This window comes from Pyxicephalus adspersus, chromosome 8 (genome assembly GCF_032062135.1).
Source record: "Pyxicephalus adspersus chromosome 8, UCB_Pads_2.0, whole genome shotgun sequence".
NCBI lineage: Eukaryota > Metazoa > Chordata > Amphibia > Anura > Pyxicephalidae > Pyxicephalus > Pyxicephalus adspersus.
The window spans coordinates 65,906,883-65,933,251 of record NC_092865.1 but is presented as its reverse complement, the minus strand read 5'-3'; the positions used below and the strand labels follow the sequence as shown (position 1 = coordinate 65,933,251).

General features: G+C 37.1%; 1 protein-coding gene across 2 annotated transcripts in view; it reads right to left on the bottom strand.

The window, feature by feature from the left end:
- The window catches only part of SLC6A1 (solute carrier family 6 member 1), an 84,088-nt gene that overhangs the window by 37,031 nt on the left and 20,688 nt on the right, over nucleotides 1-26,369 (bottom strand). For both annotated transcript variants that reach the window (XM_072420986.1, XM_072420987.1), the window contains one exon: nucleotides 4,285-4,701. In XM_072420986.1, the coding sequence (XP_072277087.1) occupies nucleotides 4,285-4,522 (238 nt within the window). In that variant the 5' untranslated portion in view covers nucleotides 4,523-4,701. The remainder of the gene's footprint in view (nucleotides 1-4,284; nucleotides 4,702-26,369) is intronic.

Below are 26,369 nucleotides of genomic sequence, written 5' to 3'. Positions count from 1 at the left end.
ACTATTGAATATCAGTTTGTCTTACCAGACCTTTGACCAGTGGAGATACAGCTCTTTACATCATCATGGAATATGGGCAGGTAGGGAGTTTAACAGAAACTAAAGAGGGCTCCTCCAAAAGGTTTCCAGGGTTTCCAGGAACCGTTTATCCCCATTTGATAAAGTCTGCACATTTTGGAGCTAACACCACTTGGTAGAGCCAGCTTCATGACACTAATGTTCCTTTTAGTTGTTTAAAGGATAGTATTCTAGCCACATTGGTAAATTGATTACATGTCCCTGAATTCCTTGGGGAAGTGGAATATCTGTCCACTGCAGAAGCCAGTAGGTTATATCAGCAAGCTATGCAGCAGTGATTCAGGGCCAAGACAGGGAAGTAATTGTGCTACTAAGACATGTCACCAACAACGAATTATAATTATTATAACAAATTTTATATTTTTTATCAATAATTATAACGAATACACCACTTAATTATCCAAGAACACATACTACTATAACAGGGCAGCAACAGCAATTAGGGGAGCAGAGCTGTCAGCTTCGCTCCCCAGATTGCAATTTCAGCCCTGTAGTATGTGTTCCTGGATAGAGTTTCTCTATCAGTGAGAGATCCCTGGGCACTACAGGTCAGAATGGGGGCAAGTATCACTCACTAACAGAAGGATTCCCACTGCTGTATTTATGAATGCAGCCGCGGAAATCCTCCTATAGTGATTTCCTGGATTCCCGATGGTTTCGCGAAATTTTGCCGAAATTTTGCGGACCCATCGGAACTTCGAGGAAAATTTTGTGAGAATGCCAGAGGCATTCTCGTTTGACCCTAGTCCTAAACACTTTGGACTTTGTCTCCAGTAACCCAATATTTTGAAAGACCCAGGACTTTAATCTATGAGGCTTACTATTATTTACGAACAGTGAACTGTTGAATATCAGTCAAGCGAATAATCGCTTACTAGCAGCTATACTATTACAATACTCCAGCTTTTAGTGACATCTGTACATGATAGGATGGTAAACATGATGGGAACTTTAATACGTAAGTCTACCTTTCTAACAAACATAATGCCCCAAATATATTATGTTAGCAAAAAAAGGGCTCACTAGTTAAAAGGTAAGTCCACCATAGTGATCAATTATTAATAGGTGGTAAGCTGAGTCAGCCTTTATAGCAGTGTTATCTGCCTATTTAATTTGTCACTCCATTCTTGTCCACCCACAAAATGTTTGTGGGTCTGCCCACCTCTGAGCATTCCATCATCTCCTGATGAATTTTCCATATTAGAAATTGATAAATTGAAAATGGCTGCAGTGCACAGCACAACCTAATAAAGCTGAAAATTGTATTTTGGGGATACTAAAAATTAAAGAAATTTGATTTTATTGAGTTTACTGTACTACAAAAATCTACTCCTCATGAACTCAATACCCTTTCTTTTACTAACCTTCCTCATTTTAAGGCTCTTACAGAACAGGCAGGATATGGTAGGAAAGAAAGCTGATTATGATTATGATTATCTAGCATGGATGACTTCTGGCGACTACTGGTGTACTTTGCTTTAATGTAAGTTTCAATGCTTTAGTAATGAAAAGGACTAAACAGCTGGGTTGACCAAGATCTGGCAATTGTTACAATTAGGCTCTCTATACCATGGAAACTAGTCGATGACAACATAATTCAACAGAACATTATAAAAAAAAAAAACACTTCCTAGATCTTTTTTGACTCTAACTTTTCAGAAGATTTCTGCATTTGATTTCTTGGCGCTGTCTATATCCTATATTCTTAATGGAAGGGTTAGAGCTCCTGTGAGGCTGATGAAATCTCCCTTCACTTTTCATCCCAGTAATAGTTACTTATTCAGATAGGAAGCAACAAGAAAATTCTTTATTAGGGGACAGAAAACAATATCAACTTGGCAGACTCCTTTAGGATTATTGTTGTCTGTGTCTTTTACACTCTGCTTTCCACTATTTCTTGCTACAGAGAGTAAACCTGTCTGAGATTCTTCCCTGGCCCACTCTATCCAAACTTCAGTAAACATTTTGAAGTGCAGGGATTTAAAAAAAATTTAATTAAAAAAATAAATAAAAACTTTTTATTATTGTTGCATCTTTATTCTACTTCCCAATAAGGCAGGAGCCAGCAGGACGTGACATGTATTTGTAAATCAGGATAAAAAACACAAACAAAATCTAAATTGGGAGATCCTACCATACCCAAACTATGACTCAAGTTGTAGCTTACATAGGGCTCTGGAATATCCCCATGTGCCAGCTCTGGTGTTTGGTGTCACACGCATTCCTTTATACCTAGAAGCACCAACTGCTTACTTGGCTTCTGCCATAGACAAAAATGAGGAACAAATAAAACAGGAATGTACTTTTAGGTAGCAGACCTGTTGTCTAGCCCTCTTGTAGACACAGAAACCAATAATCTTAGACAAGCATCGTACTGAAATTTTCTTCTCTCTTTAAAGAAACCCATGCAAACCAATGAGAATAAACCATTCCTTGATAAGATTGCAATGTACAAAAATGTAGTGCTTTTTCTACTGCTACTCCAGGACTCTTTACGTCTGCACATTTGACAGCTGGCAGCAATGAGTGGTACTAGTAGTAGTACCACAGGCACAGAGTGTATTGGATGGAATGGGTGAGCTAAACACTACATCTCCTGTCCAGGAAAGGATTTGGAAATGGTTGCAGCACCTGCTAAATCCCAATAAAATGAAGCTGCCAGTTCAAACTAGGGGATGGAGTTGGAGCCTGAGGCCAGGTGTGGCTCAGGGAGACAGGACTGGTGAGAGGCTTGAGCAGAAAGTACCCCTGCAGTGTAAGCTATAAACCCCAAGTTTGGGACTATATTGTAAGTGACTTCTTTCTGGTTTGGTTCTTGAAACTTGTATGACTTTTTACCATTCTGCGAAAGAAAAGCATAATATTCCTTTCCTGAATGATGGTTAAAGCCTATTTTACTTTAACAAAACCCCATATTTTTGGACTGTAAGGCTGTGTCCTGTGTGATACATTAATCCCGGTTCCCCAAATATCACTTGACTCTTTCAGCCATCTATCTAAAATCAAATCTCATGTTTTGGCTGGTGTTAGCCTTTAAATAAAAGGAAGATATTGACTGATTATAAGTAGCCTCTAACCCTGTATATTTCGATATGTAAAGTTTTACAGTATATTTTTTCATATAAATCTGTCTATTTACACTAGTACAGAGTAGATGTATGCTACATTCATTGTGATTTTAGGAGCCAGTTTTGTATTTCCATTCTAAAATCTACTTGGTCTCCCAATAAAGAAGCTGCATTGTTATAACACACATACTTGCACAATAATAATACATATATAGTATATACATAATTGACACAAATATATTTTGTTTAGGAAACTGAACTACCAAAATTGATGTCCTAGCTTTGAGCAAGTGTTACTATTTCAATCATCCTTCAAGCTTATTGGAAATATGCTGTTTGCATCCCTCCTGGGAGTTTCACATTTTGTTTGTACATAAAGAATATGAGAAAAATCTAAAATGTTATAGCTGTTACTGGGTCATAAATGTGGACTCCTCTGATTTCTGATGTCTAAGGTAGAATATTTCATTACTGTGAGGAGCAAAAAAAAAATTTTTTACAGTAGGTCGAATCCTCTTCTATTTTATCCAAACCTTGAAACAAGGGTTTGGTGGGATTTCAAGTTTCAAGCTGACTACATTTATTGAAAATGCCAAAAATTCAGAATTTAGAATGTCAAATTTAAGGAATGCTAATAAGCAGTGCTAAAAACTAAGCCTAAAAAACCTTCATATTTAGATATTTGTGATACACAACATCAAGGTGTTCCTTTAAGAGATCAGCTTTCCAGGAACCGTAAGTAGAATTGAAGAATGATATAGCATGGTCAAAAAAAATCCCCACAGTTCACAAATCCTCAGAACAGTAATATTGATATAAACCCTAATTAAGTAAAACTCCAAGCTATAGGCCTAATTTTCTAAAGCTTTCCAAGGATACACAATTTTCAGTCAACCTGGGTGATCCATAAATATGGAATGAATCAGGTCCAGGCTTGAAAACTAAGCTAACAAATAGCAAATGGCTTTATAAATCCATTTCAGGTTTGCTGGATTACCCAGCTTCATTAATGAAAGTGTATCCTCTCCAGCCTTGGAGAGCTTTAATAAATCATCCCTATATCTCGAAGGTCAGTCTCGTAAAATGTAACATAATGTTATTTAGGAAATGTAAAATAATTAACTTTAAAACAACTTACCCCCTCCATTCTTTCCACAAAGGTAGGGCAATCTCCAGACATTTCCTAGACCAATTGCATAACCAACACAGGACATAAGGAAGTCAAATCTCCCTTTCCAGGTGTCTCTTTCCATATCTTCACTTCTTTTTTTCTGCACTTTAACAACCAAGGTCTTGGGCTTATCATTTGTGATAGGTGCTTCACTGACTTCAGTGGAAATTTGTCCATCTGCCACTTTAGTTCCATTCGTTGCCATGTCTCTTGGTTTGGAATGGCAGTGCCTGGTACCCAGACGAGAGATTTCAGCACCAGTCCACGTGGACAGCAGCTTCGCGGCTCCTGGAGACTTCACTAGGGTTACAAAGGTGTTTGGGAAGTTTTGAGTCGATGGCCACAGATGTAATTCCCCAAATGATTAAGAGATTAAAAGATGAGCTGCAAAAACATAAAAACATTTATTGATTTACTTTATAACAATGAAGTTAAAATACTAATGGTTATTATCAACTTATCTATTCTATACAATATGAATACAATACAGTTAACAAGAATAGAAATGATGATAGTACCAAAGCTCGATGGACTATAATGTTGCTGTACCAAATATCAGGATTTCTCAGCAAATTACAGAAGCTACCTGTAAGCAGAATCCTAAAGAACAGAGCAGATAAGTCACTTTTACCCTTCTGTCCCTGGCAGCCTCAATATTTTACATAAGGACTAGATTCAACTGATGCATGCACATCTAAATTCTCTTGTCTGCTATAATGCATGTTGGATCCATGGAAAAATATGTGTGAAATCCTCAACATGTAAGGCGAATACAACAGTAGCCATAGACAATATCTTTTGCTGTCGTTTTATAGAAATGTACACATCCCTGTTACAATCATGAGCCATTATGGATTTTTGGCAACAGAATATATTGCCCTAGAACATGTGAATTAGCCTAAATATATTTCGATTTCTTTCCTTTAGTCACAAAATGTACGAAAACTACAGTATAAAGGCAAATGGGGATTCAACATAAAAAACGTGAAAAGTGAGTGAAAAGTTTATAACATTAGCATTCATTTTACACACTTCTGAGTTCGGGTTTAAATATTAGATTTATTTGAATTTAATCTAAAGCCAAAACTTTTTTTTACACTTTTGGATAGAGTAGGGAAGAACTATATGCCCTTTCAGAAGTACGGGAGACATTAAGAGGTGAGAAGATATCTTTCCAATGTGAAACTCTTCCCTTAACCAGTTGACATGGAATAAAGGTTCCACTGGATGATTTCTCCTCTAATGCTGTTCATAGGGCAGTTTAAAATTTTGCATGTAGCCTCACTTGGCCTCCCAGTCACTTGGTGGACTATTAGCGGAATTTAATCACCTTAACATAGATAACAATAAAATCAGACTGTGTTCCTTATCCCTCTCTCCCCACTTAAAAATCTGGGGGAAAAAAAGTTTTTACTTTAGGTACTAAAAAGATAAATGTGGTTTTCATATTAGTTCAGTAGTGCAGGTGCTAGTAAATTAGGCTACACACTTCCAAAGTCCCACACATTTTTTCCTAGGAGCTGGGGCTGGGGCTTGGTGAGAGCATGCTATCTTTCTAAGGACTCCTTCAGTTGACCTAAAGCTAAGAAGCAAGAGGACTGTCATTAACTTTACACGGTCAAAAAGATTTGCTTGATATTCATAATATTGAGCATATAACTGGGCTAATCAAATGCATGGGCCTGCACACTCTCTAGACCCTTGCAATGGGGATACAAGACAATATGCCAGTGTAATAATAATAAACAGTAGTTATATAGAACCAACATTTTACACAGTGCTGTACATTAAATAAGGGTTGCAAATGACAGACAGATACAGACGGTAACACAGGAGGAGAGGACTCCAGAAGAGCTTACAATCTTGAAGGTGGGGGAAGTATCACACAATAGGAGGGGGATATGGAATGGTGGGAAATAGTGAGGGTTTTAAAAGACAGAAGAAGACGGGTAGGCAAATTTTAAAAGATGGGTTTTGAGGGCTATTTTAAATGAGCAGAAAGTAGGAGCAAGCTGAATAGGACGAGGAAGACCATTCCAGAGAGTCCAGCAGCTCTAGAAAAGTCATGAAGCCGAGCGTGTGACGAGGTGTTGTATCCAATCCAATCAAACTAAATTTCTACAGCTAAAAATGTCACATTAACTGCCCTGTCCACTCATAGGTGCTTCATAGAAAACATGACATTGGCTGTGTACAAATTCCCCTTTACCTACAAACACAATGCACCGCTAAACTTCATGTGTAGACAACAGAGGTACTTCAAAACAATCAATTAGAAGCAGGAAGAAAAATCAAATCAATTAGAGCTACCATAAATCACATGTCAAACAATTCAGACTTATTAGCATTTCTGAGCTATGACCCATAGTGAATTCAAACTAATAAAGCTTTTATTTCATTGAACAAGCATAAAAAACCCCAAGGATCTCCCTCCTGTGGTGTTCTTATCCCTTGCTAAATCATGCCTACAAAGACTTGTGTACAGCGAGGTAGAAATTAAATTTGACATTGCTGGGTTTGTCACATTGCTAACATAATTTTCAGTAAAATTGGTAGACAACATATTTAATTAAACTCCTACTGTTTTTATAGGCTAGAATAATCACACGCTGTGAAAGAATGTGAGCTGTAATATTTATCAAACAGTTTTGTACGAGAACATTTCCTGTTAAAATATTAATAGGATTCATTTTGATTGAGATGTGAAATGTCAAAATAGGCCCTAACTGGACACCAAGGGTCTGAGGTATTAAGCTTGCCAAGACTGGAGAAGATAGAAGGGAGAACCTGACATAAACTTCAAGAACTGCAATATCACTTTGGTTCATTATTTTGATGCATTTTCATTGCTGTCCATTAACTATTGACTTGGAATTATTAGTATGATAGTCATACAATTATGCTTTAGCACTACATTTATTCTGTGAAAAAGATTACAGAGCCCATCACTTTTTTGAACTCGGTAGATAATATGTGTTTAATCACATATAATAGAATGAAGGATAACTATGATTTACAACCCAAATATAATACTTGCTTATCAAAATGAAAACTTGTAACAGCCCAAAGCTTGTGGATTAAAACAAGCTGATCTTACAAAAGCACAGAAATTTATTTCTCTTGAAAACAGCAGTCTTATTTTATTATTATTGTAAACCACAACTAGGTACTTTTCAAACAAAATAGTGTTGTTTTAATAAAATGGTGTTCTACTAAAAATGTAAATGAGCCAAGATTTAATTTATCACATAAATACATCGTATCCAGAAAACACTGTGCATTTTTTACTAATAATATAATAAAAGTGAAAATCAGATGAACTTGCTGATGGCATTCTAACCTGCAAATGTATATTTTTTTCTTTGTTTGCAAGGGTGCCCTCCCACAATCAATAAACATACTGTTAACCATATGATTTGAAAATAATTGTACCTTATGTGTATTTTCTGTTTTACCAATGCTCCTGAGAAAGTAAGATAACACTGACAAAGACCTTATCTAAATCTCGGAAGTCCACTTTGTAAATGTGTGATCCATTCAGACAGGCAATATCCTTTCTGCAATAACTATTCTTACTTGCCTGATCAAAGCCCAGTTGTTACGCATGCACAGCTCCGCAATTTTTGCCAGGGTCACCCAGGAATCCTGGCTTCCCTTGCGTGTGCCGGGACCTGAACACCTGCACCTTTGTGTGTGAGTTACGTCATCCTGGCCTGGCCAACCAAGGTGGTCAAAGATTGGGATACAAAAGGAAAAAAGGGAGACTATGGCAGGGGGAAATGAGTATTGATGGATTTAGTACTAGTTGAAACTCTATATGGTCTTTATAAAAAACAGTTCAGTTGGCATTCACCAAACAATCACTGAGGGAAAATAGTTTAATGCACTTGAAAACATGGACCTGAAAGATTCTCCCTTGAGAAGATTTGGTACATTTCAGACTTACTGTTTACAATCAGACCCTCCAATTTTTTATCTCCACTTTTATTTATCCTATTACTAAACCCATGACTCCCCCAGTCCAGTTTTCAAAAGTTTGTTGGAACTTTTTAGCTAGTTTAGTTTTTATTTACAGAATAATTAAACCCCATGACAGGCTTTGCTATATTTGTTCCACTAGGCTGATATCCATTCACTTTAAAACCATTGTTGAGATTAACTTTCCATAGTAAAGTTGGGATCTGCTTTTATACAGTTATCATTATAATTAGTCCAGACAAAAGATTTCCCCTATATTCATTTAAGTTGGCAACTTAAGATTTTGGTTTTCCTTTCAGTCCAAGGAATATTGTCACTAGGACCAATGGAGCTGTAAGTTCCCAGCGGTAATTGAAACAAAAAAATACTTGAAAAAAAAAAAGGTTAGATATATTTTCATAGCAAATCTGAAAAATATGGAATAAATGACCTAGATCTACAGACTGTATATATAGTAGATTGTTACTTTAATATAGTATTTTTCACTGTTATTCATTTCATATCAATACCATAATACCAATACCATATCATACCTATAATACCAAGGCTATACATCGAGAAGAAATTTGTTACACTTTTTTTTCTTGGAACTTATATAAAAACATATATAATAACTTTAAAAGGAAAATCTAAATCTAACAAGAAAAAATGATTTGCAGAATGTAAATTGTTATACATGTGTTAATATTTTAATTTGTATAGCGGGATCAAAGAAACAAACTCTCAAACACTTTTTTTACTGTTCATAACGGCTGGTTTATAAACGGTGGTTTATGTAAGCTTCTTTTTCTTCTTGTAATGCTCTGTGGATCAATATTGCTTAAAGAACAAACTGTACTTACAGACATGAACAATGAAACTTCTGTCTAGTACAATACTGCCACTTTTCTGCTATGCATAAACTATTTTGACTTGAAAGGACACTTTTATTGCTATACAGCAATGTCTCCAGCTCCAGTCAAGCATGTTCTTCAATGTCAAAAGCAATATAATTCAGATTCATACCTAAAATGATCAAAATTGACATTATCCCAACTCTAAGAATATTGCCACCTGGCCAGTGATTATTCATCATAATGATTTTCATTATGCCAATAAATTGGTTATTAGGAGACTGAGAACAATTAAGTAGATTTGTTGGTCAAAGCCACCAATTAGATTTCAGTTTTACATTTTCAAGTGTATGTTTTAAAGACAGGATGGTTTTGCTATAGGCGACAGTTCCCCTTGTCTCCATATGACATCCAGCTCTGGCAATTTTCAGCAGTGGAATGTCTTAAAGATCTACATGTGACAAATATATATTTTATATACTTTGGAACCTGGGAGCCTCATGGAAAAGTGTCTGATGGAAAATATGTTCTTGTTATTCCTGACAATATGTTTTCCAATCTTTATTCTGTCCAGCACATGAAAATAAATATATACATTTGAGAATCTACGTCTTGAGACTTGAGTCCTAATTTCCCATGTTAAGATACTCCAGCCTCCTGGAATAGCAAATGATCATGAAAAGGATAAGATGATATAAGCCGATGAAGCAGCTTTTAGAACTGGAAAACATTCCAACATTTAATATCACAAGTCCAACTGAATGTAGCTATCTACTACTGAACATACAATGACCTGGATAAATGGGAACATTCATTGAACAGGGTCCTTTTCAAATGAAGCAAGCTCTGTGAATTAAAATAAAAAAAATAAAAACACAAAACCCCTTTTTTGCAATGGGGCCTCTCCCTACAATCAAGGGGTAAATGCTTTGTTAGGTCCTGGGAAATGTCAAGTTGACCCAACTTATTCACACAGACTTCTTCTCCGCCTATGAGGTCCCCCATAGCCTCTTTTATAAGCCATTTTGTGTTGTGTTTGAAGCTCTGACATTGTCCCTAAACACCCACAACCTGTAGGTCTGATGCAAGAGAAGTGAGGGACGAGGTATGTAAACTTGCTGTCTTTTTTACCCCTAGATGATTGCAGTGTGGGAAGTCTCACCATGAAGAAAGTTTTTAAATTTAGTTCTGCTTATTTGGAAATGACTCCATTCCGTCACAGCCTTAATATGATTGTATATTATGTTCTGTGATGCCAAATGGCTTTGACATAAGCACATCTTCTGTTTTTCCCTCAATATCTTTTGAGATTGATTTACAAAAAATAGAGGCTTTTAACTAAGGAAACTAAATGTTGAAGTTTTAACTTTAATCAGCCTAGTTTTTAGTTCAGTATACACTTTATTACATAGTTTAGAATAGTTTTCTGCACCATTATTATACTGATTTTTGTAAAAGACCACCTTGAATACTTACCTAATCATTGGGTAGCCATTCTTGGCACTCCTGCGCATGTTGCTATCTGATGTTCTGACAGCATGCTGAGTTATCTCACCAAGTACTACATCAGAGAGGGGGTCACACATTATGACTCACCTGGAAGTGTTGGATAGCAATAGCACCCATAACTTTGCAAGAGAACAAAAATGTCATCACCAATTTCCCCACAGTTAGGTATTCAAGTGAAATATCACAGTTGTTAACAACTACTTGGGTTACCACTCTCTTATCTACCCTAGCCTCTGGCATTAGCCATGCCCTCACTGAGAGGAGCAGGAAAAGCAGCCATTTATGATGGACAGCATGAAGGCTTGCAGAGTTTTAAGCAACCCCTCCTTTTTCCATTGTTTACATAAATTTCTGTCAAATATGAGATATTCAATTAAAAAAAATAATATATAACATAGTCAGTGGTAGTGTAAAACACCAATGAGTAGATATCATAGACAGATATTTGCATAGCCACTATCGATGGGAGCGTCAAATGGCAGGGATGCATACATCATGATACTGATTCTCATAACATATTACTATATACATTAAAAAAACATTCTAGACTGCTCAATTTTTGTATTATTATTGTTGCTTCCACTTGTGTTCATTTCTCTTGGTAGGATAGTATAACATTTCCTTAGGCACTTGGCTAACCTTGGAATTGTGTATTATCCACACAAAGGATAATTTGCCACTTGTGGATATAAGGAACCTTTCTTCCCTGCCCTATTCAAATAGTGCTGATCTGTGAACTGTGTGTAAAATGAGTCTATCTGACTTTAACCGCATACACCCTTGCAATTATAGTCGTTGGAAAGGATCTTTCAGGATCCTTTCCAATGACTATCATTGCACGATGCATGGATGGGTGCTGTACCTACAGCACCATTCTGCTCTATGCAGAGGGGAGGGGGAGAGCGACGGAGCATCACCCCACTGCGCTTTCTCACCCTTCACTTGCATTTCGATCGTTATTCGTTCATCGTCCGTGGATATCGTCCGTTCGTACGATATCGGCCCTGAGACAATTATCTGGTGAGAACCATTGGAAGTGTGTACCTAGCCTTTAAGAAAGTGTGCAGCCTCAGATCTATATAACTTATCTATCAAGCATATTGGAAGTTAATAAATTAACAGGCTATTGTTGGGAGTATAGGGACAGAATAGTGGCCCTTTTATCATCACTGCAAGATAATATAGTACTAAGAAGCAACATGCATTATTCTCTTATAGTGCTGGAGAGGGTAAAAACTAGGAAAAGGTAATAACAATTCAGAACCAGCAAAATAAAATGTAAACTAAGGCTTTCAGCACATTTCAGGGCACCAGCAATTTAGAATCCTTAAATAAAGCTTGAACATTTACATGCTAGCCGTGGTGCTTGAATGCTAATTGAAGTATCTGTGGAGCAAAAATCACTTTACTGCCACTTGATTAATACCTATAATTATTTCTACATGCAATTTAAGGTAATTTTATCTGCTGGCGGGTGTTTGCTTGACTATACTGTGAATTTCAATAAAACAAAGTTGCCTATAGATATCTGACATTTCTATAAATACTGTGTATTTATAGAATATATTCTTTATGTGTATACATTGCCAGATGCTAGATAGATTACTCCTATCTGTCTGAGATGGAAAAGGACACCTTTAAATAAAATAATGTCTAAGCTGAGGACATCATGCCATTATTTCCAATATTGCAACTAAAGAAAATTGGAAAAGGGTAACTGGGTAATTGTACTGTTTGCAATAACAATCACGTGAAGAGTAAGCCCAGCATAATTTTAAAATAAATGTAAACCCTAACTGGATTATATTTCCCAAAACACTGGGCCTGAATTATGCAAGCGCTCCAAGACTGGTAAAGATAACCTATATTAAGAGAACCTGGGAGATCCAGCAAACCTGGAATTGACTTCTTAATAATTATTTCCTATTGGTTGGCAAAGGATTTCAACCTAGAAGAGATCCATTCCAGGTTTGCTCAAATTGTGAAGGGGGTTCAGGGATTATCAATCATTTTCACACACAGGTTGGACACCATAGAGTTCAGGCCTTAATTATATTGAGAATGTTTTGGATGGGCTGAAGAAGACTTTACGCAATAGTTTGACTCCCCCATCATCAATACAAGATCCTGGTGAAAAATGAATGCAACTCTGGATCGAAACAAATGTTGTAATATTGCAAAAGCCTTTTGAAATGATACCATGTAGACTGTATTTTAAAATCAAAGCATAAAGCAGAACTAAACTGAAAATAAAAATTGACACCTTTAATCCCGCAGATCCATTGATGGTGCTTGACCTTCCCTCGATCCGGTCCTTCGCCGCCCTGGAATTCCTCTTCATCCGGGTGCGAAGGGAGCACCGATGTCACGGCTCCACAGGGCAAAGTGGTGGACCACTGTGTCACCAGCCCAGTGGGTGGAGACGTGCACGAGCGCAGGGTCTAAGCAGTAGCTTGGTTTTCTCCAGAGCCTCTAGAGGTGAGGATGTTGTGCGGCAAGCTACTGCCAGGTTGCGGCCCCCATGCCCGCCAAGGCAGGCGACAGCTGACTGACAAGAACCAACAGCGAAGTACCAGAGTGAAATCCAAAAGGGTAGTGGAACAACCCAAAGGTCAGGACAGGCAGCAAACAAGAGTAGTCAGTAAATAAACCGAAGATCAGGGCAGGCAGCAAACAAGAGATGTCAGGAAACAAGCCGGGGTCGGTACCCGGTATATGGATAGCACAGGAACAAAGGCAGAGAATAGAGCTGTAGAAACCTGGGAGTAGAACCACAAGGAACTCCTTGTCCAGGCAACTTCCTGTCACTTCCTTAGGAAATGGATGTCAGGTGATAAGTGTAGGTCATGTGAGCCGCAGATAACAAACCCACCAGCAGAGGGAGTGCTGGTGATGCAACAGCCTCAGGTGTATTCAGGTGCCTGCCAGCAGATGGAGTGCATCTGAGGAACACCCTACACCTCTGAGGCAGGGGAGCAGCTGACAGAGAATCACATGACCTGGACCAGGACCAGGAGACTCTGTGCTTGATCACTGTAGCGGGGTGGTCTACCCTTTTATGTAAAGTGAAAATGTTGAGTTTAGGTTCATTTTAGGGAGGTTCAATTAAGTATTAGAGTGTGTGACTTTTGTGCCTAGGCAGTGCATATAAGAATTGTTTTACCTACTAAAGGACTTGTACTTATGGCCATTTAGTCCTTGATTTACAAGCCTGTCACACAACCCTTTCAGGCAGCAGACCTGATTTTCTTAGCTGAAGTTAAGTAACATTCACAGGTCTTGTCCTCCACTCAGCAGTAGATTCAATACTTAATCTTTCTGCTTTCTCCTATAAATTAATTGGATTTTCAGTACATGGACATTTTAGCACAGTGCAATGGCTCCTGATTTTGCTTTTCTCTGTCTGTCTGTTTTGTAGTTGGGTGCAGGAAGCTGATATTGGTGTTTTAGAGGCTTTCATATCTTGAGCTTATCAGTTCCTAACTGTGACCCTACCAGTAACATATGTCCTATATTGCTCTGTATCTATGGAAGAGCAGCCTTGTCACCCTTATTATGACAGATCATTTTGTTCCCTACTAAAGAATATTTTGTTTTGTGGACATCCGAGCATATTTTGCTTAGGAGGGAGGAAAAGTAAAATATTCTTTAAAACATGTATATTGTATTTAGTGCAATGTGAGATCTGGGTTTACACACAGGCAACGAAGATTTCTGCCTCGGGAGGTATTGGGTGCTTTTGTGTAGGGGGAATACTATTGTGTAGTTACACCCACTGTTTCCTTTTAAAGCTTAATTCTAAAAATATAAAATAAATTCCCTATAGTGGGCATTGCAGGAGGTAAATGCTTGTTTTGATCTAGGGGGGATGTAAAAATTAGATTTCCTTACCTCATTCTCTCCCACAAGCTCATTTTCTGTGCAACTGGTCTCCCTAATTTCTACAATTACAGGCTCTTGTAATATACCCTACAATGCAGGTGCATCAGTCCTGCAATGTCAATGAGGACACATACTGTAGGTCAGCCCACAACCGAGAGCATCAGTCAATGGAAGAGAGTGCAAGCCACTGGGTTTATGAGTTATAAGTTTAGTCCTTTTTTACTTTTCCCATGACAAGAAAAGGAATGGTCCTTGGTCCCTGAAGTCTTCCTGCGGATATGTGAGAATGGGGTAGATATACATATGAGGACTGGGCAAGTAGAGGTAGGATGGTGGAGTCTGAGTCTGTTGCCAAGCACTATTAAGCTGAAAACAGACTAGCAGTTACAAAGTGTGGTGTTTGCTGCTCCTATGCACTTACTGGCAACTTTTTTTGGCAACTAGTTTTTGAAGGCATTTGCAAACAAGTGTGTAGGTAGTTGCAAAGTCTTTGCAAAGCAATGTGTGTGTTGTTTCCCATTTCCACTCCCCTAGAAAGCCTAAAACTACCTGCAAGAATGGTAAAAAGCCTTGCTTCACGCTCCTGTGCCAAGTTAGTTTGAATAGCAATGTGCCTGTTTTATTGTGTCAAAGAAAAGAAAGAGATGTTTTTTGTTTTAATAAGTGCTACCGTAATGAAAAAAATACTGTTCAACAGACATTTGGGGTGTGGAGCAGACTAAACACCAATCCCATACTTTGTAGGCTCATGAGATAAAGGGGGTGTTGGAGCACAACCTGGCATCTTCGCCTTGGGTCCCAAAGCACCTTGCCCTGGCCTTAAATGTGTGCTGCGGTGACATTTATTTGCTTGTGCAGCACTGCATATGCACATTGTGGTGCGCCACTTGGGAAGAAAAATGGCAGGTGAACAAAAAAGTTACTGCTTTTAGATCTCACAAACTGTCTCAGACCTCAGAAAAAAATGAATTTGTGAGACGGCCTTATTTTTTTTTCATATGATAAGTTTAAAATATAAAATATTATTTTTTAATTTAATTGGCCTATTTAAAAGCCTAAATGCAAGCAAAAGTAAATAGCTTTACACTTTCTATATGTAAAACTTTGAGAAGAAAATGATAGGTTACACGCACTTTAAAGCCACTTACAGTGTTGGCAGACAGCTCTATGTATTTAGCATTGCAGAATATAAAGTAAATTGAGTGATGTACGGTAAGTGCTACCCTCAGCACTAATTACTGTAGAAATCTCTGTAAAACTTAACAGCCAACACTTTGTATACTATTCTTTCATTTACATTTCCACATGGGAAGTTATCCTGAAGTGCAGAGTTATAGGTCAATTTTATTTTCTGTCATTTGCAGATAATTAAAAAGCCTCCGGATAGAGTCATGTAGTGAAATCTATTGTGTGTGAAAAATTGTGTCATTAGCAAATTGCATTTGATGAACACAACAAAATTTCCAGAAATCTGTCTGCAATTCCCCTTCGGCTTTTTTTTTATTTGGCCTTAGTTTTAATACCCTGTGTGTGTCAAATACAAAACATAAAAATAAAATATACTCACCAACTTAAAAAACATTCTTACTTACAAGTGTTACAATAAACTTTTTTTTTTGTGGGGGGGGGGGGGGATTTTAAGTACTTACAGGTTTGTCAATGCTAAATTCCAATAATTTGTTTTGGATAGATTGGGAAATCATTATATTTCATGAAATGAGGTGCAGTTGTCATTGCAACAAGAAATCACAGACAGCAATGAAATTGTCAGTAATCCTCTCTAACTCTATTAAACATGTATTTAGAGAAATTTCCTATATGTTTCTGTTTGACTGCAGCAGGGAATTAGACATAAGGAAAGACCTTCCTAGAACTTTAGGTTTGGCGGGACGTTGTTGGATTCCACTTTGGTGTGGAATATTTGTGACTGAGAGTCATGGATTCCTATCCAGATACATACAAAAATAAGGAAAGACCTCCCTAGATGAAAAATGGAGAACCACCATTTTTTTTTCAGTGGGTCTTGGCTGAAAAAGGTCTTGAGGGTAAATTAAAGGTCTTGAGGGTAAATTAATGAAGAGGGTGAATTAAACCAGTATGTGCCGTTTTGTAGTAGGCAGATGCTACATTCATCCTCGTCTATTAAACTGCCTCCTCATTCACGCTAGTCTTTCAATACTTGCCCAGAATGCTGCAGAATCTCACTTGTGTGGGTTATGGCAGATTGGCGTTGTAATGGTCAGGTTAGTAAGGAAATAATGCAATAAGAAAAGGGAATTGGTTTTTTAGTAATCCTGTCAACCTAGGCCTAGTCCCTCATTCAAGGCCTTCTATGTTACATCAATCAAGGGATAGTAGGTGATGACATTATCAGGTAGGCAGACATAAACCATGAATTAAGTGGTTTCACCACCACAAGGCGATTCAACTTGTCAACAGTTACCAGAAACATAAATATTGGTTTGGTTGGACCTTTACTTTAAGAAATGGGCTAAATTGAAGGTGATCCACAGTATATTAGTAAACAATTTAAATTGTCTAATTGGATTTTCTTTATTCATGTAAACAGATCTGTTTAATAAACCTTAATATCAAAATGGAATCTTCAAACCACTAATCACTAGTTTACATTTTATGTCTTTTAGAATGATCTCCTTCTATGACCTGGATATTATTATTACTTGTTTATTAAACATTGTAGTAATTAGCAATCCATCAGTGATCTCATACCTAATGCGTTGTTAAACAACCATATTTGCGAATTCATTAGCTTTTATAATACATTTTTATTAGTTTATTAAATCCATTGCCTGCAGCTGTATTAATGCATAATTGAAATACATAATATTCTGTTATTACCAATCTTTAAAGGGTTTTTTAGTAGAAAAACTATAATTGTATGTGGCCAATTTTATCTGCCATATACAATTAAATATAAATCAAGGTGCTTATCTTTCCCTGAAAACTTAAGAAAATGCTTTGACCTGAATATAAACCTCTGGCACAAAAAGAATTCATTACTGCTAACATTTAAAAGTATATTCAACAGAAATGCCATTCAATTTAAGTAATTATATATACATTCATAGTGTTTTATATGGGCTCAGTCTGAATATCTTTTCCCCTCCTTTTAGAGGTTCAAATATTTTGTACTTTTGAGTTGGTTTTGATTGGTCACTTGCTTTTAAAATGATCTTTCAGCATGGTTGTTGGACATCAGATGATAGGGCTGTGTCCCCATGTAAACGGTCTAACAAATATCCTGTTTGTCTGTTTGTTACACTCTTTACATGAAAATACAACACCATCCGCTGGGGAGATCCATGTAAAAACCGAGAAAGGTTTTCTAATGGCACTTTGTTTATATTTTAAAGTATATGGTATATACATTTTACATTTTTTTAAACCAATGTTGTGTCATGTTTTCACTACTTAAAAAAAAAAATCTTTGTTTTATTATAATTTAATTCAATGAAGACCATAACATTGATAGCACTGGGGGCCTTCCATGTGTAGGCAATATTTTGATCTTGTTTTGATCCCCAATTTCCAGAAACAATATCCTTTAAAGCAATGGTCACCAACCTTTCGGACCTCACAGACCACTAATCTCATAATTTTATGAAATCCCCCAGACCATTATTATGAATTTTTTAAAAAAGATAAATACATTTGTAAAATATTGATCTTCCTTATGGTGCTGACAAGGACTGTGGAGGCTCTGATTCATTGATCAGCTCACGGTTAAGTGAAGTATTACTATTGTTACTATTATCATTAGTTGCATCGGTCCATCCACATGAATCCTGATCTGATCAAGTATGCTTATTTTATAAAGACAAGGCAAAAATGTAATTATTCTCTTCTTGATAGAGTGGGTCATGCTAAAGCTGTCAGTAACCCCTCTTCATTAATTTACCCTCAAGACCTTTAAATTTGATCCTTCGCTGTGTAGGGAGACACTGTTCTTTTACATAAAAAATATATATAAGATTAACAATGATTTTCAAAAGACTGTTATTGCCAAACACAAATTGCTGTTAAAGTTGGGTGCTCTATTCTTCCTAATTGTAACATGATTTAGGAAGAATAGTATATCCTGACAAATTTAATACACAGTGTCTCATACAGGAATAACATTTTACAAATACACAAATATACATTTTTAAGTCATGAATTTGATTTACCATCAACAACTTGAAAATCCTATTAAAGAATAATCTTTGATAAAACCTCAGGTGCTACCCATCTTTTATTAATATTTTTTAAAAATAGACACATTACAAAGACTTGGCAAAATCCAATGATTAGAAAAAGAGGTCAACTGCAACATTTCAATCATGACCTGTGTGGGAAATGGTGGCAAATGGGGCATAAAATGTTAGGCTAGACAAAAGAGCTAAATAGCATTACTCTATATCTAATAGGTTCACTGTAGAATCAGGAGCTGAAATGACTCTGCCAGCCTATATCCATTATAATTCAGAAAACTGGTAACAGAAAAATGACCCACACTATTGAATAAATCAATAAAAGTAAATTGGGTATGGCTGGAGTTAGGATTGCACAGATGTGTCCTTCCTATGATGTTAGAAATGTTACACTATAGTCTATATCAGCTGGGCTTGTTTGCTGAAGAGTACAGATGAGTGAATTTCTGAAATGTTGAAAATCACTGTTTGCACAGCCCATTCCTCCATGTGGATCTGCGTATACTAATATACTTTAATAATAATATTAGTTTTTATGAGTTGTTCTTGGATATGCGCAATGCAAAGCTGCACACTCTGTATATTTCTCTGAATAATGGACAGGGCTTTTTATTCCACACTGCTCAACACGCCATCCCTTGCTCCTAAATTTATTCTCTGCTTAATACACTATACATCTCTTCCTTCTCGGTGTACCGCCCCATTCAATGTACACTTTTCCATATGCTTAATTGGCTCGGAAACTGCATAGTGGGCCGCACATTGTAAATTTTGGAAAGTTATTGAAAAACACCTGAACAAAGTATTGCCACCAAAATGTAGAGTTAGAAGGGCTTGTGGGAATGTGTCCAAATTGAAAAGATCCAACCATTAACTGAAGGATTTTCCTGTTTATACTATCAAACAGAGCAAAGAACAAAAAAATAAGTATAAGCACCAGCAGGGACTGGCACTAAAGAAAAGCTATTTCTTTGCCACGCATTAAAGAAGCATAGCTTTACTAAAAGTCTACACCTGTATTATAGTATTGATTTTTAAATCAACTAGTCTGCAATAACTCTAATTATACTTTCCAAAACTAAAAAAGTCAAAAACATTTTGCAGCATATTTTTTTTTTAAAAAAAAGGGTCTCCATTTTTATATACATTCACATAGTATTCAACCTTAAAATGGTTTGATGCCAGTTCTAGCATTCTCATGCAATTACAAGATATTCTACTTGACTAAATATGATGATCAAAACCAAAGACCATGTGCCACCATGCCAAGATAATACTAGATGGTCATCCAAGAGATGCAGTGTAAACATAACTGTGCTTCATGAACCTATTACATAAGTAAAAGAACACAGTTCTTTTTCCAACCTAATATGGGGAAATGCAATCACCTTACAAATATTCTCTTTTTTAGATACAACAACTGAAAAGTACAAATTTAATAATTTGTTCAAGTCAATAATGAGTATGTTGGAGCCATTCAGTAGGTGGGTATGTACAGCACATTGTCCTCACGTATCATCTAACCAGCACACTTATATAATAGTGAGCATGCATAAGATCACAACACTGATGCTTCATCTTCTTCATGCCCAACACTTTTACCCTCTTGGGCTTTGTTTTGGGCTCCAGTTGGACTGGGCTCAGTCAGATCCGGTGAATGGATATTTTGAGAGTGACCTTATTGCGAATGTGTGAAATGAAATTCAGATCTTTTGGAAGATATTTAAACAGATGTTTTTCTTTGCATGGATGAGATTGGAATGTTATATATTTTGTTGTATGCTTGCTTTCATTATATTACCTAGAATTGCTGAAGCTCTGTATCTATTGATTTGTTTTAAGCTTTAGGGGTAGGTTCACGTTGTTTCTCAATGGTACTCTTAGAAGATCAAGGAGTTAGTCGTCTGCCATCCCGTATGCCTTTAGCTATGCAGCCTTGCATGAACCTTTCCCAGATTTCCCTGCACATAAACAGAGGATGTGCACAGCTAAAGGGCATTTTAGGAGCAGATTAGTTCTTGTCTTCAATCCTGCCCCATAAATGGCCTTTCTGCTCACAGTCACCAGTTGCATGTTTTAGTGTTATGCTGTTATGTTGTAGTGACCTACAGCTGGTGTTGTTGGATTTACTGGTTCTGATTCTGCCTGTTTCCTGATTCTGTGATTGTATGCTGCTTGGATGGACCTTTGCCTGTGACCCTGCCCCTGCTTTGTATTACCTTGGTGGGGGGGGGGGGGGTGGATTACCTGTGTATGATCTCTAGGTGGATTACCTGGACTTGCCTCTGCTGGACACTCATCATTGGTTCCTGGTGTTCTGTTAGTTCTACCCCAGGTGTCATTTTTTGTGCACAGAAGACCTGGGGCAACTGTGTGCTAGGATGCGTGGCAGCTTTATTTAGGTGAAGAGTGCGGAGCTGGCACCTGGTGAGCACTGACACTGGGCCAGGGCCTTACAGGTACTACCTGGTTTAACCACATGGTACAAGTTGGAAAAAAAATTACTGAAATGGATGGCTCTGTATATACACTTTTTAGAAGGTTTGGTGGTGGCAGCATCACCACACATTGTTTCAGATGCAGCTAAGGGTGGTGTGCTCCCCCTTCCATCATAAAGGATCCACCTGTCACCTGCTTATGCAAATGTTTCTTCAAAAGGCTTTCAATTAAATAATTAAATATTGAAAATGCATTGTCTTGCTAGGCTTTTGTTGCTGAAAAAGCCCGCTACCACCTTTTACTACTCCTAGCACAGAACATGCCCTTCGTTTTCCAACAACTGGAGCCCAAAGGCACACCAAAAAAAAAAGATGTAAAAATAAACACAATTCACAACAGATTCAAACTTAATCAAAAAGTAAATGCTGTATGTTTGGTACTATAGAATAAGCTTTTCACACACATCTTTTTCTCCCTACAAATTGTTATTTATGTGTCTACCATATAGGAACCATTTTTTGTGTTTCCTTTTGCCCTTTTCGACGCCTAGAAACAATAAAATTCCATCTAATGAATTGTCGTAGCCAGCAGAGAAAAGCGCAGCCACACATCAGCAAATCCTCACAACAAACTGGGATTATTAATATGCAGCTCAGAACCCTCCACTCCAGCAGTTACATTATCTTGTATTGCACATACATTGTTGTCAAGGCAACCAGTATCCTTCAAGCAAGTCTATTATTATGGCTATTACAGGCTTTTGTATTCTCTTGTGCCAAGGCTATCATTCTCAGCTCTTTTAAGTTAACAGTTTTAAACACGTTACAGATGCAAGGGCTGAGGCATGAAATAAGGAAAATTATGCAGTCTCGGGAGATAAACTAAGATGGGTGCATATTCTGACACGGGTAATTAAATGTAATCAGTTAACTAAGAAGTTACTGTATTGCACAACGCATCAGATTGATGTCAGCACCAGGCCAGATCTTCGATAAATGGTCACAGTTAAACTGGCACAATCACGACAGCAAAACCTCAACATGGAGAAATGTGTCAATGGCAGTGAAATGCAACCAGCAGCCACAAAATGGATAAAGTCCTAAATCCCATAAATTTGCCTAAATATTAAAACAGTGTGAAGAGCAAAATGGTAGCGCAAAACTCACAGGAAAAATTTAAAATTAGTTCTGTGATGATGTGATTTTAGTACATTCTGGTTGTTTGCTATGGGTTTTACACTTGGCACTAATTCTATTTGCACCTTCAATAGAATATAGCTAAAGGTAAGTCATAATGTGGAAAAAAAATGTGTGGCTTGACTACTATATCCAAATACACCTACTTAGCTGCTAAAAAAAGGGCATTGTATTTAAGGCAGACTTTCTGATTTACAATGCATGGATAATGATGGGAAATAAAGAGTGTAAAATAACAAATACTCTAGAACAAAACTGAATCACTGTTGAACACAAATACAAGGTGTGTTATACAGGATTAAACACATCTGTATGTATGGGAGAAAATTTGTGTGGAATAATGCTCTCCTATCAATGAACACCCACAATTTCTAACCTCAGCTCATATTTAAGTCAAGCAGAAATATAATATATTCAGATCAACTTATACCCAAGTAATATATATGGGAAATAATTTATAGATTTACCATTGCTGGAAAGTACTATTTGAGATTAAGGCTACTATGTGAAACAGATGCTGAAGGTACTCTGCTGCTTCCTTCCCTGCTTTTTGTTTTCACTGCATCAATAGTTCCTTTCATGTTTTCTAGTACACACAATTCTCAAACCCACAACTACTACACTAATAGCCAGAACACTTAACTTACCAGAACCCTTCAATGCTGAATGCTGATTGAGTGAGTGCAGGTTTAGAACAAATATGTACGTCATGAACTGTTTTAACATATGCAATAGCATTACCCACAACACTTATTTTATTTTACAATTGCATATCACATACAATTAAAAAAAGTTGTAGTAATAATTTATTACAGAAATAATTTGATTGTAAATTTAAATAAAGGCTGGCTGAAATCAGGTTAATTTGAGATAGTTAATTAGATTAGATACAACAAATACATTTAGTGATGTAATAATAAATCATCAGTTGTATTTGTGTTTTTATATCTGTATATAACAACTACTTTCTATGGGTCCTTTGATGGGATTTTCTATTCCCTTTCTATATTATTTTTATTCTCCGTACTGTAGGTTTGACTTAAAAGTAGGACTCCTCGGATAAATTTAGCTTGAAGTAAGTTTAGTCTTCTCTTTGAGTCCTTTGTGAGTCTGTGTAACCCCCAAAACAGGGGTGCCATCTGAAGCACCCTTACCAGATGATAAAAGGCACTGGGCATTTCTTCACCATGGTTCTTAGGATTGTGTGTATCAAAGGAAGGGGAAGGCAGCTTATTTTGTACCCACGTGAGGTTTTGGGTCTCTTAGATGCCTAACTATTCCACTGCTATGTAATGATTAAAAAAATTTAATATACCTAATTTTCCAAAAAATGTTCCAAGTTCCAAAGATGCCCAAAGCTGTCTGCTCCAGTAATTGTAGGTCAGAGTTCAGGAGAAATGAATTCCCCTTTCTTCACTGCTGAAACTGCGCATAGTTCCCACCGCTGGCGTGGTTTTATTGCTCAGAAAACTCATAGAAAGAAGTTCCCTGACATCGTTCCCCATATTTGTCCAATGCTTTGAACAAAAAGACATTACTGTTAACAAGATATGGCCACAAAAAATCTCACAAAGGTTTATCCAGAGAGGATTCAAACTGACAAGAATCGCCCATTAAATGATTTAAAATGCATAGAATGACCCATACCAGGAATTGTAGGCAAATCCCCTCCAATATTGCTATTTATTTTATTGGGTAATAGTGAAACATTGATAAATAAATTATATAATGAAAAAGGTGGAACCAGGTAAGGCAAAATATGGGCTGAATAAAGTTTAGTTTTAGCGTATATATATGAACTGGGTAAATTCAACCTTACTGTTTGTCTTGCCTGATGACTACAATGAGTGTATCATAAACACTCGGAAGGCGATTCTCGCTTACATTTTCGGTAAGAGGGAAAGGCCCAATTCGCCGTGAGATCGAACTTAATATTCTCTCTCGCTCATCCCTACCAGTAACACTCTCTCTTCCTATTGTGTCTCAGGGCTCAAAGACATAAAGGAAATCTTCCCATTTGGACACCAACAAAAATGAAAACTTAAAAAATCTATAAATGTATGAGCTATTTAGAACTAATACAAATGTTTTTTCACGTCATTTATCCAATCACGTGCACTGAAGAATACTGTTTTTTTTAATATTCTTGCACGAGATTGGGTATATTTTGCAAAGTGAATTTTTACCGTATTCACTAAGCAAAGTGAATATTCCTTGAAAGGTCATAATTTACCTTGGTAAGTAAATAGCCTAAATTACTTTAGTAAAACAGCCCCAATGCTGGGATGCGGAATAGTTCAGGTCTTTTTTACTTGTACATTCAAAAGATAAAAATAGAACTAATGTAATCACTGCTCTACAATCATCACTAACCACAGGGACCAGATTGTCATATAAGATGTAATTTTCTGGAGAAGGTAGAAGAGAGAAAAAAAGAGGTGGAGAGGATGGTGAACAGGGCAAAGGTACAGGAAATAGAAGACAAGGGGGCTGGAGAAGGGGATGGGTAATGTATGAATGTTCCATAATAACATGAAAGAAGCCTAATGATAAAGTATGCACTTCACCTAGCTTGTGTTACACCAACCCTAATAAAAGATACTGTCCTAAGTCAGTGCAGCTGAAGAGACCAAACAAAGGTCTTGTGTTGATAATTCTTGGAATTGTATAAATTACTATCAGGATCAGTACAAAATTGTTTCAGTGTTGTGTGTCCAACTCCATTCTCAGCAAAACTATACCATACCCTTAACATAAAATTATAAAAAATATATTATTTTTTGTGTGTTTCTCAACTGTATAGAAGAAAAATAAATGCCATTAACGTGTATTCCCAAAACCTTTTCTTTTTGGCACCATGCCTCACTGCAAGCTCCTGGTGCCCAATGCAGAGGTACTTATGCACTCTGCTGGCTCACTGTAGCTGTTCTCAGATCTGTTGGCTGAATCTTTGTGCCAACCACATCACCAAGTTTCAATAGCCTTTTCACCTTCTTGTTTAACACTATTTGCTGCTAAATTGTCTCCTGATGTGCTGGCTTTATCTCCAAACCAGCCAAGTCTGTTAAAAAACAGCAGCTCCTAAAGACCTAGCCACATCTCTGCCCCAGAGGAATCCACTTATGTAACCTTTCTGGTTCATTCCAGTTTAGATTAACATTAAATTCAGGGCTTATTCACTCAACATTTTTTTCAGTAAAATGGTAAAAAGCCATGTAACTGAAATATGCAGTAATGTGGTTAACATGTTTTGGTGAGCTGGGCTGCCCTTATTTTGAATAGCATTCCAGTATGCAACTTAAATTCATGTATGCTGCAACACATGACAATTACACGTTGCATTAGTAAATGTAGTAATTGTGTGCAGTATTGTAACACACCTTACATCTGTTGGCACTCTATGTTGATTGGCAACCTAACACACCATCAAAAAGCACCTCCGCTCAAATTAGCTCAGAACAGCACAATGGACTTGGCTGCAAAATAAATTTAGACTGCATTTTTTTATTATTTTTTGCGCCTTAATGTGTGTTGCAGCCCATTAATTTCTAATGGGCTGCCTAATGTACCATGCGTAAAGGCACCATAATGCCACGCAAGGCATAAGTTGCAGTGCACCGCATTCTGGTGTAAATGGCCCTGAAAAATGTTACTATGGTGTTTTACTTTGAACATGTCAGGACCACACTTGATTCCCTCTTTAATCACCAGGTTGACCACCACAGTTTTCTTAAGCAAATCATATTGTTCAGTTGTGGTTACCTCTACTATAAATGTAGGGATTACTACAAGGCACAAACAGAACACAAATTGTAATGTTAGGCCAAAGGCATGAGCTGACAATGGATTATTCCAGTTTGTTCTGAGTGGACAATGTGGGCCTGGGACTGAAGAAAGTGGGAAGGCTCTGCTATTGGGCTGCTGTTATATAAACTGTCCTCCAAGGAGTTCAGGTGTGCTTCTTTCTCCCACATTTTGAACATTCTTGTTATGTCATCCAATTG